Source organism: Erpetoichthys calabaricus, chromosome 16, assembly GCF_900747795.2.
Source record: "Erpetoichthys calabaricus chromosome 16, fErpCal1.3, whole genome shotgun sequence".
NCBI lineage: Eukaryota > Metazoa > Chordata > Cladistia > Polypteriformes > Polypteridae > Erpetoichthys > Erpetoichthys calabaricus.
In genome coordinates, this window is record NC_041409.2 from 92,397,648 (window position 1) to 92,418,305 (window position 20,658).

Sequence of the window (20,658 nt, forward strand, 5' to 3'; positions counted from 1 at the left end):
TCTTTCTTTTACTGTTTTAAACTGGCCACAAGTACAGAGATTGCTACTTGTCAAAACTCCACACAGGCAAAAATATGTTTGAACCAATTCTCCCAAAATTTTGCCTGGGTGTTCTTCTCAAACCTCAATGATAAATAGGATAAGTGAACTGTGAACTCCAAACTGGCCTGTACAAGCGAGTGTGAGCATGAGGGTGTCCTGCAGTGCAGTGCACTTTCCAGGTTGGTTTCTGTCTTGTGCCTGGTGCCTTCAGGATAGGAGGCATCCCAAAGCTGGATAAACAGGTTAGAAAATGGATGGACAGACAATCAACTGTAGGAGAAATCTGAACACTTGGTTTTCATGTGGAGTCCATGAATGGTGTGTTTATTAGCCAGCGATCCATCTCACTATCATTTCTAATTCCCTCACTGAACATGCCACAGATTAAAATAAATGCAGCTCACAGTTTATTGCTCACATTGTTGTATTCTCAAAGCATGCATGAATTGTGTTTTCTTTTTCTGAATTCATACCATAACAGGACAAAATAGTTAAAAACACTTGAATTTCCCCACTTTAAAACATGGGAAGATTTTAAAATAAAATACATGACTCCCACAATACTGAAATTCAAGCCCTACTGTGACTATGCAAAAGACCAGGGTGGCAGAAATCTACAGCCCGTAGACTGGACCTGACCTACTAGCTAACTATAAACTTGCCCTTGAGATTAACAGTAAGTTGATATTTTTTTGCCATATCCTACTTTTTTTGGTGCTGTTTTTCGTTCCATTTCGTTACTCCTGCTGTTAGAGGGTTCACGAACACAAATACGATTTGATTCACTGGAAGTTGTAGGTCCATCGTACTGTGAAGGAACCTGCGCCAAAATGAGCAGAGTGAAGAAGTAGAATTTTGACAGTGAAAGCAGAGTGCTCCAGCAAAATACTTTTTCCGCACATGTTGGAACAAAGGTTATATGATTAATTCATATGCAAAAGTGGTACAGTGATCAAAGAATGCAATCTCAGTTGGCATTTTTTTTTACCAAATGTGTTAACTATGCTGTCAATCTGTAGCTAATATGAACTTCCAAGCCACCCACCAGTTATGGGCTATACTTTTCAATCCTTCTACAGTCCAACAGGCCAGTACAAAGGCCGGCTACCCGCTTGGACAAAAAACTGCCAAACAAACCAAGCTGGCGTCCGTTCTTAAAAGACATGACCAGCCACTCATTCGCACATCTCAGCCCTCAGCCCAGGAGACGTTTCACACATTTAAGCCCAAGAAAACAGTAAGGGTCTCACAGACTTGCACTCAACATTTTGTGTGGATTTCAATCAGATTAGGAGGTCTCCCAACATTGGTGTCCCATCCTTTGACTTCTGGCTATGAGACATCAGCACGAGAACTACAGCTGAAACTAATCAATTAGCAGTGGGACACAACTCTGAAGGAAAAGTTGTATTTTGTAAAGTTGAATGAATTGTTTTCCCTGATTCAGCAAGCAGCACAACAGATTCTGGTGTTATTTGGATCTACTGTATGTCTAAAAATTCAGCCTATTAGCCCGTGTCACATTAGACGACTTTTCAAGTGATTTTCAGCCGTGACCGTCATTTAGATAATCTTAGTTAGTCGGCAGCGGGCTCCTGTGAAGCTGATCGTCTGATGTGACATCCCTAACAACTCAGGCCAACTAGTCTGCTATGGTAAAATCAAATGGGTTTGGGGTGGGCTCTTTACGTGCGAAAGTTATGAACCAATGTGTGTTCAGATGGCAGTACAATGCATAGAATGTAGTGACGAAGAGTAAGGAACACACGTGTTTTGAACCTCACAAATAGAAGGGAAGTGTGTATGTAATAAAACCGAATGGAAAAACGAAAAAAGGTCAGAGACTGTGGCTGTAGGCACCACAGCTATTAACCCTCCACACAGTGCCAGATCCTTTAAGAGGCATGGCAGCTATGAACCTCACATACAGAAGAGAAGCTCAGTTTGTTTGATGGCTCACATTCTACATCCCTCAGTAGGACAGGAAAAATAAATAAATAGACGCGTTTGATATGTTTTATAGCTTTTCCTCCATGCACCATAGTCTACAATGGAAAGCGCCAAAGCAGGGAAGACATTCTTTTTAAATTTATGAAATGTGCTTAACTGTTTTGCATGGCAAATGGATACATGCCAGGTTTGTAAAGAAATAACTTTGACTTAAACAATAATGAACTTATCCCTCAAATGTTAGGTTGGTTGATAAATCAAATTGTGGCGTGAAGAGCAAATAAGAGCCCTTTATGATAGGCTAGTCTCCCTCCCCAATTCAAACAATAGACGGTGAGGGTCTTTGATGTTTCCCAGACATCTCGATGTTATGAGCAAGTCCAGGGGATGGAAATGAGACGAAGACATTTCTGAAGTGCGAAAGTCAACAATGTGTTCTCAAAGAAACAGAAAGCTACACAAAAAACCACGACATGGCAACTGGAGAGCAGAATAAACCCACTAATCTACTGTAGGTCTGGCCCCTGAGGAGGGAAAAGCTGATCTATCCCAGCAGCACTGGGCACAAGGCAGGAACCAGAATACAACTGTTGTCCGATTTTAAGAATAAAGAGTCCAGAAACGCAGTGCCATAAATGCTGGTCTAAACACTCTCGGTGAAAAAGAGTGCTGCTGATTTGCATTAGGAGACCGTGGGTTCGCTTCCCGGGTCCTCCCTGCATGGAGAGCGCTTGGAGTAGTGAGAAAAAGTGCTATATAAATGTAAAGAATTATTATTGCCAATATGTTGACTCTTTTTCCTCATCCATGTCAACAGAGGATATCTCTCTATTATAATAAAAAAAAATCCTGCGACGGGGCAAGACTTTTTGGGAAATTTTTTCAAGTCCCGCAAGTTGAGACTTTGGCCATGAGATTTTTTTCAAGTCATGCCCTCCTCTCAACCATATTCAACCACACACACGGCCCTCTCACCTCTCATTCGTGTGAATGCTTTTGACAGACACAGGACCTGCTGTCTCAGCTCTTATACATTTTAACGTTTTCCTCACTTTAAGTTCCCAATTAAAGAAGACGTATTATGTCAAAATCTTATTGGAGAATTTCATCCCAAAGGGTTATCAACAGAAGAAATGAGTACACGGGCAATCCTAGCACCAAGAAACGATGAAGTCAAACGAATTAACGGCAAAAATGTTGATTGGTAACATGGCGAAAACATCAACTTACAATATCCCAAAGAATATCTACAATGGTTAACACGGTCTGGTCTTCCACTGTAAAAATTACTGTTGAAAGAAGGATGTATCCAAGAAAGGTTACGTAGTACACCTTCCACAGATAACATTAGACACCAGAGAGATCTTGATATGCCATTCGTATTAAAATGTTAACAGTTTCCCATTAGAATAGCTTTTTCAAAGACGATTAACAAATCTCAAAGTCAAACATTCGAAAAAGTCGTTTTATTTAATAGAGAGAAACGAAATTCACTCACGGGCAGTTATACGTTGCGTTGTCATGATGAAAGTCCAAACACAGAATCAAAATTCAATGTGATATTGACAAAAATTTAATTAAAAAAATTGTTTTTACTTAAGTTTTACAGTAAAAGTGTTAGTTTAAAAAGTTTATGCGTGTTAATTTCCAAAGCCAAACACAATTAAATCATATTACGCAACGAATAATTCGAATGCAACATGAAACATAATTTACATTCAAATTACTATGTTTTAATATTTTTTAATATGGTTAATTACTCACTGTAATGTAAAATAGTAAATTGTACATCCGCATCCCCATACGCAAGCGGCAGAACCACAAAGAGGCTAACGTGTAGCTCAAGCATGGGGGTTGGCTAGCGAAGCGAGCAGGGGGCGAAGCCCCCTAATACATAAAAAAAAAAAAAAAGTCTCCTGTTCTGCCATACAGAAATCAGCAATGTAATCGCCAATTGGTCAAAACTGAATGGGCAGGTGGCTAACAAATAAAAGCACCTGTGATTGGACAAACAGAGGTGTGAGGTCTGACGTTGTCTTAGACATTCCGGCCTATTTCACAAAATTGACATTAGTTGTAGTTGTACTAGACATCTGGGCTCCATATTTGCCTTACCAGCACATTAAACTTGCTCTGCTCTCTTCTGGATTTATTTAGGAGGTGCTGAAATGGCCTGCCCTGTCAAACCATTTTACTTGCAGGCAGAGTGTTTGGCTTCGTCCTGACCCATCAAAGTGCGCCACAATGTGAATTATGCTTCAGCTCTTATACGGTGCGGACGCCCTTAATGCATCTGTAAATCATTACTGACGCAAAAATAAAATCACGTCGACGGCCAGTGTTGTATTTTTAAGCCATTAACGATCGATTCATTCTGCACCTGACATAAAGCAAAAACTGTCCAAGTCTTAAGACAAAGTGGCTAAAGACCGGCATCTGAAGGCCTGAATCCGCATTCTGTTGGGCACATATTCTGACCATGAAAAAAGCGCTTGAGATTTTAAAAAGGGGATAGGTGTAATACAAATCACAATGGTATAAGTCTGTTTTGATAAAAAAAAAAAATATATATATCTGTACACTAAAACTAGTGATCTGGTGAAACCCACACTGCAAATACTACGCGCCACTCTCTGGTGGGTTTACCTTCAACAAATCACACTTCAAATCCCTCTCTATACTTCAAACCCTGTGGTTACTATGTGGGGTAAATCCATGAACTGTAAACACAGGGGAGTTGGTTTTCATCCTCAGCAAGGATTAATTGTGATGTTGGACACAATCTAAATGCTAGCGTTCTTATTGCAAAAAACAATCCTATCAATGTGGTTTAAAAGAAAACATACGAGGTCCGACACAAAATAAACGCAAGATTCATCTTATAACTCGGGAACCAAGAGTGGGAGGGGAGAAACAAAGAGATGGCTAGAGAACCCGCTCTAACTTAACACAGTGAGGAAAGGCTCAAGTCAATCGCTTCACTCAGTACGAGTGGATGTGTGCTCAGACACTGACGTTTTCGTACCCTCATTTGAGCAACAGTGAACATCAAGCTTCTCGTTAAAATCTTGTTGCTAGTTTTTACATTGTTACATGGGCTTGCTCCTGCCTATTTATCTGAATTGTGTATTTTACGCCAGCCATCTAGAGTGCTTAGATCTTCTGGTCAGTTGTCTCTTGTTGTCCCTCGTACCAAGTGTAAAACTAAGGGGTACAGAGCTTCTGCAGCTGCTGCGCCTTGCCTGTGATGCTCTTTACCTCATCACATAAAGAAGTCGTCTACAACTGAACTGTCCAAAACGAGATTAAAGACTCATTTCTATTCACTTGCATTCTGTAACCTTCAGTAATACTGATGGTTTCCTCATTGTGATTATGTAAGATTACTTCTATTTATTTTATTTATGTTCATTTATTTTATTTCTATATATGTTATTCATGTTAATTGTATGTTTTTCTTTTATTCTATTACCTTAAAGCACTTTGGCCACAGCATTCCTATGTTGTTTTAAATGTGCTATATAAATAAAGTTGACATTGTGAAACTGAAGAAATCCGGGACGGAAACGTTTCAATTAATGACGGAGGGCTGCGGCGAAAAGTGCATGCATTTTTGAATGGTGGGTAGAAGATGTGTTAAGGCTGTACAATATTGGGAAAATGACGACGCAATAACAAATAACACAATAAATTAGGGGGTTGTGGACTGTGCAGTTTCACCAATTATGCAAGCTGCCAAAACAGACAAATTTTATTAAAATTCAAAAAAATACACAGTCAATACTGCGAAAAAGTAAACGTTTTGTGCAACAAAAAAAGCAATACATGCTGCAAAACATTTACAAAAAATATGTTGTGTACTAGCATGTCATACCGTGTTAGCCGTTATGAATGTAGTGAAAAGTCGAGCAAAATGACCCCTTTGATTGGTTAACTAAGAAGATTACAATATGCAGGCTTTCAAGGCAACTCAGGCCCCTTCTTCAGGCAGATGTAATACAGAAACTGGAGTTCCTGGTGTTTATATACACACTAGGACAAATAACATTGGAAAAGCCTTTAAGTGAGACATCTTAAATTAAAAAATTAAAAACCCTTTCAGGCTATGATTCATTTAGCAGGAGAGGAGAACAATGTAAGGTGAAGATCTTCTTATAAGATAACTTTCCATCAAAGTCTTTTGAAGTTTCTGATGTAGTGAGAAGCCAAGCAAAATGACCCCTTTTATTGGCTAACTATAAAGATTACAATATGCAAGCTTTCGAGGCAACTCAGGCCCCTTCTTCAGGCAAGATGTAATCAGGGCCTGAGTTGCCTCGAGAGCTTGCATATTGTAATCTTTATAGTTAGCCAATAAAAGGGGTCATTTTGCTTGGCTTCTCAAAAAATATGCTGTCAATTATTCTGGGCCTATAAACACCCCATTTTAAATAAATAAAACTATCAAACCAGATTGCAGCAAAAGTTAACAACCAAGTCCTTAGGGTGCAACTGCCCACCGCATCACACAACAGGCAGCAATGCACTTCAGGAAAAACGGGCGTCGGGGTTGAGTTGGATTGGGTTGGACTTACCTGACGATTTCTTTTATCTTAGCTCAGGAATTCGGTTTGTTAGCAACTCTGGTCTGAAACGTTTACCTACTGAGCACATAGCACTAGTGCTACTTCGCCCTTAAGGTGTCTGCCAAACACGGTAAACGCAAGAACAGAACGGCAAACATTTTTAACTCCGCATTACTCTGTGTTACTAGCCAGTTAAATCTCTTAAATAAAATAAACACTAACTAACGGCAAGGTGCAGCCTGTGCCCGTCATTTACTTCAGTGGCTTTGTTCCCATTTTTCGCATTGTCAGTAGTAAAACACACCTGTCCATCTTCACATAAACACCAGCTAGCCAAAACCTCACGTAATCCCGTAGCTAAATTTTCCCCACGGTGTTCTTTGCAGAAGTAGGGATGATGTCTGTAAACATCCATCCATTATCCAACCTGCTATATCCTAACTACAGGGTCACAGGGGTCTGCTGGAGCCAATCCCAGCCAACACAGGGCGCAAGGCAGGAAAACAAACCCCGAACAGGGTGCTAGCCCACCACAGAGCACACCCACACACCAAGCACACACACACTAGGGACAATTTAGGATTGCCAATGCACCTAACCTGCATGTCTTTGGACTGTGGGAGAAAACCCACGCAGACACGGGGAGAACATGCAAACTCCATGCAGGGAGGACCTGGGAAGCGAACCCAGGTCTCCTAACTGCGAGGCGGCAGCAGCGCTACCCACTGTGCCATCGTGCCGCCCATGTCTATAAACACCGAGTCTTTAATTCAAAGTCAGTCGGCGAAGTGAATTGTCAGGCTTATTTATGTAGGCCTCTGTTTGTCCTGCCTGACCAAAGATCGGTTGTGCTTGCGAAGAATTCCATGTCTTTCATCTCTTCCAGTACCAGTTTGTAACACGGCATGGCGACTTGGGAAAAATACGTAAGGGATGGAATCTTGGTCAAGGTTGTTAAGGTACACAAAACCGTTTTTTTTTGGACAGTATTTATTGGTACAGGTAGTGCGAGTAATGGCCTGCGCTATTTCTTTTGGATGTCGGCACCCGGGCTCGTATGGCGACGCGCATTAAAAACTTTTGGAGAAAATGAATGGCTCGTTTAGATGGTTCAGATTTTGTCTTCAATCTGGCCATGCAGCTTACGCATTTTTGTGCACAGCACTCTTTCGGACTGCTCTTTAGGACTGTGTTTCAAATGGTGGAACAGGCTTGTTATGTTTCCTCTCACAGAAGCCACCTTCGCTCGACATGATTTACAAAATACCCGCGTTTGTAAATGGTCTTCCCATTTAAAGGCAAAGTACTGCCATACGACAGATTTGCTGGCTCGTTTGCAGACTAAATCTTCTCCTTTTAAGCCAGAGTTTTCAGCATAGCTAATAAACGAGGTGACGGCCACCGAGCTGCTGTTGCGCCTCTTACACATACGACGTAACTGTCTACAGTGAGCGTGGGCAGCATGAGAGTCTCTCTGCTCTCAGCCTTTTACTTTGTACTTCAGTTATTTGCCTAACTGCTGTTTTAAGTTTATTGCTGCTATACAGTTGACGCAGCAATAGGGTTACAGCAGAAATGACTTATCACAAGAACGATAAAAATGCAATTAATCGTTCAGCATTAATCTGCAGAATTACTTGGAATGTTCGCCACGTCGTAAGCAGCTATGTGTCAACCCAGAAGGGGACTGTGTTGAAGGTGATCGTCGTTGATTTTCTTAAATTGTTAAATAAAAACAGTTACAGGCACCGTGTTGTTTTCCTTTTGTGTCGGACATCATATGGGGCCTACGCAAACATAAAACACGAGCCATGCTCCCTATCTAAGATGTGCTGAAATCCAAGCAATCAACGCAGAACTCAGCGTTAACGTTTCTGGGGCACTACGCAATGCGGATGTCTCCGTTCAAAGCCATCTGATGAGGTGAACCCATTGAGGATCACTAATGCTGGCATTCTAGTGCCATGCAGTTTAGAACTGTACCCACCAAGGGGACACACTCCCTGCCCACGTCTAAGGATTTCATTTTATTCAAGTGAAACTCACAGACCCACGGTACTAAAATAAGATGCAAATAAAAAACCAAGTTAAACATAAAGGCCCATAGATATTTACATTTTCTAAAAAGCTACTTCTTCCAGTTCCTTTAGAAATTATAATGTACTCACTGTGCTACCCATCTAAGAAAGCAACCAGGACCTCAGCATTAATGCATGCAGTGCTCCATGCCATGCATATGTCTCTGTTAAATGCCGTTTGGTATGGAATTCATAAAAGCAGTGTTAATGTTTGTGATATGCCATCTACTGGCATGACAAATGCAATGCATATGTCCCATCTAAGTAATCAATACAGACCTTGGCGTTAACACTTGCAGAGCACCAACTGTTGGAATGTAATTTGTAATGCATGTAGTAAGAAAATGCAAGCACCACAAACATTTGTAGTAATAAAATGCATTGCAACAAATGTTTGTGATGTGCCATCTGTTGGAATGACAAATGCAATGCATAGGTCTCAGCTAAGCGTTAACATTTGTAGAGCGACAACCCGTTGGAATATGACTTGTAATGCATGTAGTAAGAAAATGCAGGCACCACAAAACATTTGTAGCAATAAAATGCATTGCAACAAATGTTTGTGATGTGCCATGTGTTGGAATGACAAATGCAATGCATAGCTCTCTGTTAAATGCCATTTGGTACAGAATTCATAAAGGCAGTGTTAATATTTGTGATACGCCATCTACTAGAATGACAAACGCAATGCATATGTCTCATCTAAGTAATCAACACAGACCTTGGCGTTAACACTTGCATTACCAATTACATTCCAACAGTTGGTGCTCTGCATGTAGTAAGAAAATGCATTGAAAATGCAGGCACCAAACACATTTGTAGCAATAAAATGCATTGCAATGACAAATGCAATGCATAGCTCTCTGTTAAATGCCGTTTGGTATGGAATTCATAAAAGCGGTGTTAATGTTTGATGTGCCATCTACTGGAATGACAAATGCAATACATATAATTACTAAAATGTTTGTGATGCGCCATCTATTGAGATGATGACAAATGCAATGCATAGGTCTCAGCTAAGCGTTAACATTTGTAGAGCGACAACCGGTGGAATGCGACTTGTAATGCATGTAGTAAGAAAATGCATTGAAAATGCAGGCACCACAAATGCATTGCAACAAATGTTTGTGATGTGCCATCTGTTGGAATGACAAATGCAATGCATAGGTCTCCGTTATATGCTATTTGGAGTGGGATTTATCAAAGCTGTATTAATGTTTGTCATGCACCACCTGTTGGAATGGTAAATGCAATGAAGCTTACTACTAAAAAAAAATAAAAACACAGTTTGTGTTGCACCATCTTTTCAGATTCTAGAGACACACAGACAGATTGCTTATCATTTTACTAAGGGGGATTTCCCCGGTCACCATTACAACACTTTCTACCAGACGTCTGGCTACAGATCGACAACTCACCTGCTCTGCTTCCTCTTTACTCATAGCCAGAGCGAGCTGTAGCTGAAGATCTTCCTCGCCGCTGCTCTGTGGCCATGCCTGTTCCGCATCAGTAGACAAGCCCCCGGACATGCCTGAAGAAGTCAGGCCAGAAGAACTCATTCCTGAAGGAGTAGAGGATGCTTAAAAAAAAAAATGAAGGGAAAGAACAATTATGAGAGTTTAGAGCATCACCTTGTATATCAGAGCCACCACCTTATCACTTTGACAGTATGGACTTTACAGGATGGCTTACAATATAAATTGTATATAAAAATGAGCCTTAACCAATTACTACTACTGTGTGGAGCTCCAAGAGGAGTGGCGCTGGCTGGTGATGCCAGTCAAAGCAGTTGAACTTGAAGAAGTCCTGACTAGCAAGAAAGGTTACTTGGGAGACAAATGGACTTTCTCATTAAAACACAAACTGCACATTTCATTCATATGAACAATGATAAAATGCTTATCAGCATTATGAGCAGAACACAAAGTGACAATATTTTATGGATATGAAAAAGAAAAAGTAAGCATTGCTTGCTTCCAGCCGACGCTCATTCTGCCCACTTCAGGTGCCACAGCGAAGCCGCGCCGTTCTGCATTGTCAAGGCGCCCCTCTTCACGGCTCATGACAGCTCTTATGACTTCTTACTACGCACTCTGAAAAGTGATGGGAGGGCAAAACAAAGAAATCTGTGCTCCTCCATGATGCTGCTAATTATAACCATGAAGCAAATGGGCATCTGAAAAGTGTACAGCGCTGTGAAAAAGTATTTGCCCCCTTCCTGATTTTTTTGTTTTGCACATTTGTCACACTTACATTTTTCAGGTGTGAAAGACCGGCCTCGGCACAGACAGACACGGACTCCGAATGTTCAAAACACGCACCCTTTATTGTGCCACATACAACACCAACACAGTGCACAAATCACCACACTACACTCAGTCCTTTTCCTTCCTTCAGCCGCCTCCACTCCCCTCTCGCAAGCTCCGTCTTCCTCCTCCCGACTCCGGCTCCTCGAAGGGAGTTGGGCGGCCCCTTTTATCTCGCCCTAGATGGGCTCTGTAATGGTCTTCTGGCAGCACTTCCTGGTATGGCGGAAGTGCTGCCCTTGCACCCAGAAGCACTCCGGGCGTATGTAGTTCCTGGTTTGGCAGCACTTCCTGGTGTGGCAGAAGTGCTGTCCTCCAGGACCATCCAGGCGCCCCCTGGTGGTGACCACAGGTCACCACAGGGTTGAGCTTCCCAGCTCCATCTCCATGGCCCTGATGGAATCCAGGGGGGCTGCCCTCTTACGCCCAAGGAAAGATAGTGCCCCTCCCCTGGTCCGTCGTCCTTCCAGGTGTCCTGGTGAACGTCTGCCACACAGGTCATCAAACAAATTTAAATATTAGATAAAGATAACCCAAGTAAACACAAAATGTTGTTTTTTTAAGTGATGATTTTATTTATTACGGAAAAAAAAAATATCCAAACCTACATGGCCCTATGTGAAAAAGTAATTGCCCCCATCTTGTTAAATCATGAAGTAACTGGTTAATCACATTTTTTGGAAAGCCGAGTTCAATTTCACCAGCCATACCCAGGCCTGATTACTGCCAGACCTTAAATAGAACCTGTCAGACAAAGTGAAGTAGGCCAAAAGATCCCAAAAAGGAAGACATCACACCGCAATCTAAAGAAATTCAGGAAAAGTTCAGCAACAAAGTAATTGACATCAATCGGTCTGGAAAAGGTCACAAAGCCATTTCTAAAGGTGAGAGCCATTATCCACAAAAGGAGAAAACATGGAACAGTGGTGAAACTTCCCAGGAGTGGCCGGCTTACAAAAATTACCCCAAGAGTGCAGCGAGTACACCCTCAAGAGGTCACAAAAGAACCCGGAACAACATCTGAAGAACTTCAGGCCTCACTTGCAGCCGTTAAGGTCAGTGTTCATGACTCAACCATAAGAAAGAGACTGGGCAAAAATGGCACACAGGGCAGAGTTCAAAGGTGAAAACCACTGCTGACCAAAAAGATGATAAAGGCTCGTCTTACTTTTGCCAAAAAAACATCCCGACAATCCCAAAGACGTTTGGAAAAATATTCTGTGGACTGAAGAATCAAAAGTTGGACTTTTTGGAAAGTGTGCATCTTGTTACGTCTGCCATAAAAGTAACAGTGCATTTCAGAAAAAGTCACACATGATGGTGGAGGTGTGATGGTCTTGAACTGCTTTGTTGCTTCAAGACCTGGACGACTTGCTGTGATTGATGAAACCATGAATTCTGCTTTCTACCTGAAGGAGAGTATCCGGCCATCAGTTTGTGACCTCAAGCTGCAGCGCACTTGGGTTCTGCAGCAGGACAATCATCCAAAACTCACCAGCAAGCAAGTCCACCACTGAAAGGCTTAAATGAAGGTTTTGGAGCGGCCTAGTCAAAGTCGGGACTTGAATCCAATTGAGATGCTGTGGCATGACCTTAAAAAAAGCGGTTCATGCTCGGAAAACCCTCCAATGTGTGCGGAATTACAACAAGAGGGGGCCAAAATTCCTCCACAGCGATGTGAAAGACTCATTGCCAGTTATCGCAAAACGCGTGGTTGCAGATTTTGCTGCTAAGGGTGGCACAACCAGTTATTAGGTTTAGGGGGCAATTGCTTTTCCACGCAGGGCCATGTACTGTAGGTTTGGATAGTTCTTTTTTTTCCTTAATAAATAAAATCATCACTTAAAAACTGCATTTTGTGTTTACTTTGGTTACCTTTTGTCTAATATTTAAATTTGTTTGATGATTTGAAACATTTACATAAGTGACAAACGTGCAAAAAAAAAAAAAAAAAAATCAGGTAGGGGGCAAATACTTTTTCACAGCACTGTTATATAAAAAAAAAAAAGAAAAATGACGAAGGGTAGAAAGGCTTGTCAGTTACTCCACTGTCGAAATTTCAACGGGGAGATTAGGGGGAAAAAATAAAATTCCTAACAGGTTGGTGCTCATTTAAAAAAAGAAAAAGCTACCCAGAATTCCATTTTTTTTTTTATATATAAGCTGAATTTGCTAAAGCAATATCTCCAATTATTCTCAATAAATAACAAATTTCCATTTACCAGAGACAGACAGATTCGGATGGCAGTTATTAGATGCCTCAAATCCTCCAAACGCCACTTTCTATTATTTTCTTACAAAGAGCAAAAAACATTCTGACAAAACGCCAGCCACACTTGCAGCACCCAAATGAAGCGTGTTGCCTGTGCCACTCGAGAGCATCACACTGCCACCTCACTCACAAACATTTGGGGCGTGCCCGTGCCCCCCCCCCCCCCCCCCCCCCCCCCCAAGTCTCAGTCGCGTGCAGGTAGCGTCTTCTCGTCGCTTCCACGAGACGTCTCCCTGGGTACTTTTGCTTTCCACCCAAAAGGTATGAAGGTAAACTGGTTTGGCGACAGTGCAGCAGGGCGTGAGGACCCACCCAGGGTTGCTTGCTATTTCTTGTCTCAAATACAACGGGACAGGCTGTAGTTGTCCAAGACCCTGAACTTTCTTGTAAGTTAAAGCCCCCACCTGCGTCTTACAGGTGGCGCAGTGGTAGTGCTGCTGCTTTGCAGTAAGGAGACTGTGGAAGATTGTGGGTTCGCTTCCCGGTTCCTCCCTGTGTGGACAGCGCTTTGAGTACTGAGAAAAGCGCTATATAAATGTAATGAATTATTATTAATGAATTATTATTATTATTATTACAGCACAGACCGATGAATCTGCTCGACTACACCGGGGTTTCCCAGACTTGGGCCTCCCCCATTCAGTCAGTGCTGCTTTTCCTTACGACAAACCCGAATCCTCCTTTCTAAAATTCGAGTTGGATAATCAGATGATCAGCCTGTGGTGTTTCATCTACAGAAACAAACTCCATTTTTCAGCTTATTAGGATTAAAACCAGTCCATTGCTGGCTGAGCACCAAGCAGCCGCTTCTTTAGATTCATTTGCGCCCATTGAGTAGTCAATGTAGAATTTGAAGATATCAGCAGACGGGGTACTCCGTGCGACTCTAAAGTATGCCAATTCAAGGCCGCAGTGACGATTAAGAATATTCTGGATGTATATTTAATAAGCTTTGAACTCGTTAGTAGCCTGCTTATGAAACACTACTGTTATGCAAATATATTTATGTCTACTTATTATGACTAATCACCATGTCACAGTACATTCCTTTTCGTTTTATCATGCATTCTCCCTTTTGCTTTCATTTATTGCGCCCTTAACTCTGTAGGAAAGAATTTGTTTTGGCCTCTGCTACCCAGATAAAGTTTGCTGTTTTGACTAGAGCTCCAGAAGGTATAAAACTCCTCGCTCAGTCATGGATCGATTTACTGCACCAAACCAACAACGAACAGCCAGCCCCTTCAAGACACCCATAACTGGGGGGCCAGAGCTGCACCACCCTGGTTCTTTGGAAGTTTAGGCCTCACACAGAAGATAAACAGACTGAGCACAGAGGGCCACCTTCTGCGTTCATCTCCTCCAACTCCAGGCGGACCCCGATTGTGGATCTGGATGTTGGATGACTCTTTATCACAAGTATAAAATTATTTGTTTAGGGATTTTTTTGGTTGTTGTTGCTGCTGTTGTTATTATTTTATTGTTGTTGTGGCTTTGAGGTGGCTCCGTAAATGGAATAACGCTTCCACAGTGCGATTCCCAGCACTGAACTCAGTCCATCCATGGCGCTAACACTGACTGCTAATAGGCCGGGGTTTACATTTGTCAAGGTGGGCTCCACAAAATGTTATGCTACCTGTATGTCCCTTCATCTCATTTAACAAATGAACTATTTTAAATCTTTCGAGCTCTCTGGAGTCAATTAAAAGAGTATGGAGGGTCCCTATGACAGGACAGCCTAATAACAACAATCCAATATATAAAGATCAATGTATATGATGGGGGGGGGGGGGGGGGGGGGGTATGTACAGTAGGTGTGCTTATTCTTTATATAAAATTCCACACCCTTGGATCAATCTCAGAAAAATGTTTCCATATATAACACACATTGTCAAGAAGACTCAATAGACCACTTTGGAATTCAAACTACTGACCCGGGGGCACCTTTTTGGATTGTCCTCTTCACTACACGGGTGCATACAAGTCTAAAGAGGCAACTGCTAAGTGCTCAGCCAGCAACGTACTGGTCTAGTTTGTGGGAGCAAAATCCAAATGAGCTGAAAAATGGAGTTTTAAAGACGGTGCCTTTTCCTGGATGTTGTGTCATGAAATAAATTTGTCTCTTGGACGACGCGCTTTGGAAAACATCATTTATAGAATTTCCATAGCTCTGCCTTAATTACTTGCTGCTAGTGTTATATACAATGAGGACTGATTGAACTTCTCAGCGCTCTAAATATCTTTTAAAAAACTGACACTTGTTTTGGACTACGCAGAAAGGAGTCGCTTAATCCGGTTCAGGGCTGCAGGGTGTCTGAGCCTATCCCATTAGCACTGGGGTGTCGAACTCCAGGCCTGGAGGGCCGCAGTGGATGCAGGTTTTCATTCTAACCCTTTTCCTAATCAGTGCCCAGTTTTCACTGCTAATTAAATTCTTCTTCCCTTCATTTTAATGGCCCTGTTTTTAAGGATTCAGTCCTCTGAATTAATTATTTTCTTCATTAAATGACAGCCAAAAAGAAATGAGATATCAAACAAGCCAACAGATGACCAGCTGAACTGGGGCTTCAAACTCCAACCAATTTCATTCCAACCACTTTCTTAATGAGAAGTCGATTCTTGCTGTTAATTAAACCCGTTATTTCATTCAGTGGCCTGTTGCTGCTCTCATTCTGCCACAGCAGACATTTCTAAAACTGTTGATTTTCTGTTTTTTCTAAGAACACGTCAAAATGTTTTGGTGAGCTTTATTTTCAGATAGTGTGTGATGGGCCCAGATGAGCTGGTCATGTGGAGGCTTGTTTTGTGTCTCATTATTGTTTGGCTAAGGGACCCGAGTCAAGTTAATTAAAATGAAGGCAAAAGAAGTTAATTAGCAGCAAAAACTGGTCACAGTAAGAAGATGGTTAGAATGAAAACCTGCAGCCACTGCGGCCCTCCAGGACTGGAGTTTGACACACGTGCGGATTAGTGTCTGCTGCAAGAAAGGAGGCAACTCTGATAGGAGCGCCAGTCTATTGCAGGACACCGTCTCACACACACAGACACAGACACACACACACGCACGCACGCACACAGGCCAATTTGAAATCAGCAGTCAACTTAACACACATGCCCTTGGGATGTGGGGATGCAGATGGGAGGCAAAATATTAAAGAACATTAGTTAAAAGGAAACATAGAAGAACATGACTATTCTCATTTAAGAGGTCTTTTAACAGCAAGCAATATTTAATGTACAATCCTTTGTAAAGATGCTGCTATTTTCATAAACAGAAACCCCTCGCTATATCACGCTTCGACTTTCGCGGCTTCACCCTATCGCGGATTTTATATGTAAGCATATCTAAATATATAACACGGGTTTCTGCTGACAATGGGTCTTTTGGTTTCTGGAACATGCTTCCTCAGTTAGTTTGCCCAGTTGATTTCATACAAGGGATGCTATTGGCAGATGGCTGAGAAGCTACCCAATCAGAGCACACGGTTAAGTTCCTGGGTGCTGATTGGCCCAGCGACGGACAGCAGCATTCAATCAATCAATTCAATCAATCAATTCAATTTTATTTGTCATTCAGCAGAACATCCAAGATGTGCTGCAGAACGAAAATACAAGACATTAATAAAAACACACAGTTAAAATCAATTACATTCATTTTATTGAATTCATTTGATTGAATTCAGCATTCAATTCCGCTTTGCGTTAGCCAGCATCTCGTCTCGCTCATTCGGTATCAACGTGTTTCGCTGTGTAAAGAGTTAACTTTTGTGCTCTTTTGTCTTTATCTTTGTGCGTAGTCAAGCCCTTCGTTATGGCTCCAAAACAATCTGCTCCTGCTACTGCTTCAGGGGCCGTACCCAAGTGTTAACGATTGCTGAAAAGGTAAAAGGTTTGGATATGCTGAAGGAAGGGAACAGCTACACCGCTGTAGGACGCCATTACGGCATCATTACGCATTAAATAAAACTCCTCAATGATATACGACACGTATGTTTGTACGTAGTACATAAACTGTGTGTTTACATACATAATTTAAACGAATCTTACCTAATGTCTAAGAGAATATAAAGGGTTTATGCTGTATAACTGTGCGGGAAATGTTTACAAGAGTGTGGGAGAGTTTATAAGGGCTTAAAATATATAAAAATAACCATATAAACATAGGGTTTTTACTTTGTGGATTTTCACCTTTCGTGGGGGGTTCTGGAACGCAACCCCCATGATCGAGGAGTTGAATCACCAGAGAAGAGCAGGCTGGTGATGTCAATGGTCCAAGACTTAAGATCTCAACTCCCAGGAAATCAACGCAGCAATTAAAGTGAGCTGGCGATTTATATGAAAATGGCTGCATCTTTACAAAGGATCATTTTTATTTATTTATTTTTGCTTTGCACCCCACTATAACCGGTCATCTATGGGGGAGGAACAAAAGCTTTAGATTCGTCAACTCGAGGTTTTAGAGTCCCCCGATACCAAAAAATAGATCTCTCAATGATGGGTGTGTGTCTGTCTTTCTGTGTGTCACACTTTCTTCAGGATGGTCTTGAGCTGAAACGACTTGATGGAAAAATACCAAACTGGAAACTTATGCCTGTTATGAGATGACAATATGCCAATTAGGTTTTTGAGCCTAATGATGCAAGAGAAAGAGGCGCTCTTGAGGAACTCTCAAATACCGCAATTCTGCAATGAATTCTGAATTCTTCTCGTCAATTGCTATCGTAATGACCTATTTTATGATCAGAAAGATCAGCATCAGAGTGAAATGTTAGAGAAGAGTTTGGGTAACTTGGTTCCCAGGACACTAAGCTTCTTGACACTCACATCCGAATTCACACATTAAATATTACGGTTTGCTGTTAAAACAAAGACTTCTTAAAGGGGCCTAGCCACATTTTTTTCATGTTTCCTTTCAACTCGTTTTTCCTGGTGATTTATAAGCAGGGTTGCCAGAGGTCCTGATTTGAGAGGGACTGTCCAAAGTTCAGACAAATCCCATAATGCCTCTGAAAATCCCAACTGAACAAAAATTGTACGTAGAAAAAAAAAAAATCTTTTATATCGAATATCTAGTTTAAGAGGCTCGCTAAATTTTTGTAGACAGCCTGGTGCAGCACCTTTTTTGAATAAAATTTGTTACTGTCGGCTGAATCAGAGTGTTTGAATCGTCTGTGTTCGTGTACGCGTGTTGTTGTACGTTTCTCGTGCTCATCGTGGCAGCTTAAGCTCGTGTGCAATTCATTTTGACAGTAATGATTCTTCTGTGACTATTTTATGTATGGTCTCATCTATAGATGTATTTACATGTTTATATATCTATAACTAGCCATCCCCTGCGGCTTTGCCTGCGTATTAGTGAAACAGGACAGTGAGGAGGCCCCGCCCAGCTCCCCACTCCTGACGTCACTCTTGCCCCTCCCCTCGGCCCGCAGCCTCTGTCTCATATTAGCGCGAATATATCACTCCTGCAATTGAACTATGATTCTTAGCGCAATGAGGGAAGTCGCAAAATCAACCGGAATGTTCAAGCAAATTCTAGAAAGAAAAAAAAAAAAGATCTAAATCCGTTAAGCAGTTCTCTCGTTCACTAACTAAGCGGAGTTAAGGTTACGCCCCAAGGCAGACGTGTGAGTGTGAAGGGCCCCGCCCCCCTCCCCACAGCCCGATGAGTCTCTCTTTGATTTGCGCTAATAAATCGGTACCAAAAGCGAACTATGATACTTAGCGCTATGAGAAACTTGCAAAATCAATGGAATGTTCAAGCAAATAATAGAAAAAAAAAAAAAGCCCCATCTAAATCCGTTAAGTAGTTCTCTCGTGAAAAGCGGACAGACATACAAATGGGTCTAAAGAACTACAAGGAATTTTGCGCTTGGACCACGAAATGTTTAAAACCGTTTCTTAGCGAGCACCTACGGGCCAAGGGTAACCTACATTCCAAATTTCAAGTCCCAAGTCCTCAGGGTTTGGGAGATTTCATGATGAGTGAGTCAGTGGTATTTGGCTTTTATATATACTGTATAGATTATAATTTAATTACAATGATCTCCCTTTTTTTTTTTGAGTGCGCTGGCAATCCTAGCACCGAGAAATGATGAAGTCAAATTAATTAATGCGAAAATTGTCTATCAGTTACACGGCAAATTGTTTAAATGTTTATCAATAGAGGGTGGCACGGTGCCACAGTGGTAGGGCTGCTGCCTCGCAGTAAGGAGACCTGGGTCCGCTTCCCGGGTCCTCCATGCGTGGAGTTTGCATGTTCTCCCCATGTCTGCGTGGGTTTCCTCCCGCAGTCCAAAGACATGCAGGTTAGGTACATTGGCGATTCTAAATTGTCCCGTGTGTGCTTGGTGTGTGGGCCCTGCCCGGGGTTTGTTTCCTGCCTTGCGCCCTGTGTTGGCTGGAATTGGCTCCAGCAGACCCCCGTGACCCTGTAGTTAGGATATAGCGGGTTGGATAACCTCTTTTTTTTTTTTGTCTTCCTTAATTACTTAACATTTTGTTTCTCTTTTGGTCACTCGACATGGTGGCTGTCCCATTCTGTGATTTTGGAAATCTGGCAATCCTGTTTTTATAAGAAAATGACTGCACAGTTTTACAGCTCCCATATTGAAGAGCGTATTTTGCTAGAAAAACGTCACTGTTCCTTTACAATAATAACTCAAACCAAAATCAAACGACTTATTTCTAAGGATCAAAGTTTGGGAATCCTTTTAATCTGCGGATCCACGGCTTTATTCTCAGCTATCGCTCATTCATTCAATTGAAACCCTCAGGAGTAAAAGCCAATAGAAACTTTTGTTGAAAAGCAAGAGTACATTTTTGCCAAAGTGCGACTGCTTTTGATTCCTGCCTGCATCCACGTGCCCCTAAAAAAAAAAAAACACAGACAAGGTCAGGTACCTGTTGCCGTCTGAGCCATTTTCTCTTTCGTCTTCAGCGCGTGCACACGCTCTTCTTTCAAACGCTCCTCATCCTTAAGCAAAGCCACAAGCTGCTTGGCCTTCTCGCGGACGTTCACACCCTGATCCTTGCCATCTCGATCGATATATTGAAAATCCTTCAGTGTCTGCACCGCGTAAATGTTCTCTCGGCACTGCTGGGCCACGCGCTCTGAACCAGTCTTTATCAAGTACTCCATTAAGGTCATAGCCTAAAGAGCAGGAGTCATCGCACACGATGTGAAGCAGAAAAGGAAAGAAAGGCAGCAGGGGGTTAATCGAGACAAACGAAGGTGCTCAAGGAACCGCAACTGTGCTCTCTAGACTTACTCTCACACCTTGTACACATGCCTCCAGTTCTTTCCGTGATCGTTCAGTCGACGCCACACCATGCTCATAATCTCAGAGAAGGCCACCACATTGTACGTCAGATCTGCAATCTCCGACATCAGTGAACTCGAAGGGCCCCATGGATCATTGGAGGTTGCCTCACGAACCTGCCGAATA

The 20,658-nt window shown here is 42.0% G+C and overlaps 1 protein-coding gene across 7 annotated transcripts in view; it reads right to left on the reverse strand.

The window, feature by feature from the left end:
- The window catches only part of epn1a (epsin 1a), a 52,687-nt gene that overhangs the window by 24,013 nt on the left and 8,016 nt on the right, over positions 1-20,658 (reverse strand). For 4 of the 7 annotated variants that reach the window (XM_028821991.2, XM_028821988.2, XM_028821989.2 and 1 more), the window contains 4 exons: positions 20,490-20,648; positions 20,114-20,363; positions 10,054-10,214; positions 749-862 (listed from right to left, as the gene is read on the reverse strand). In XM_028821991.2, the coding sequence (XP_028677824.1) occupies positions 749-862; positions 10,054-10,214; positions 20,114-20,363; positions 20,490-20,648 (684 nt within the window). The remainder of the gene's footprint in view (positions 1-748; positions 863-10,053; positions 10,215-20,113; positions 20,364-20,489; positions 20,649-20,658) is intronic. The other 3 variants (XM_028821992.2, XM_028821994.2, XM_028821993.2) reach the window with 1 other exon arrangement.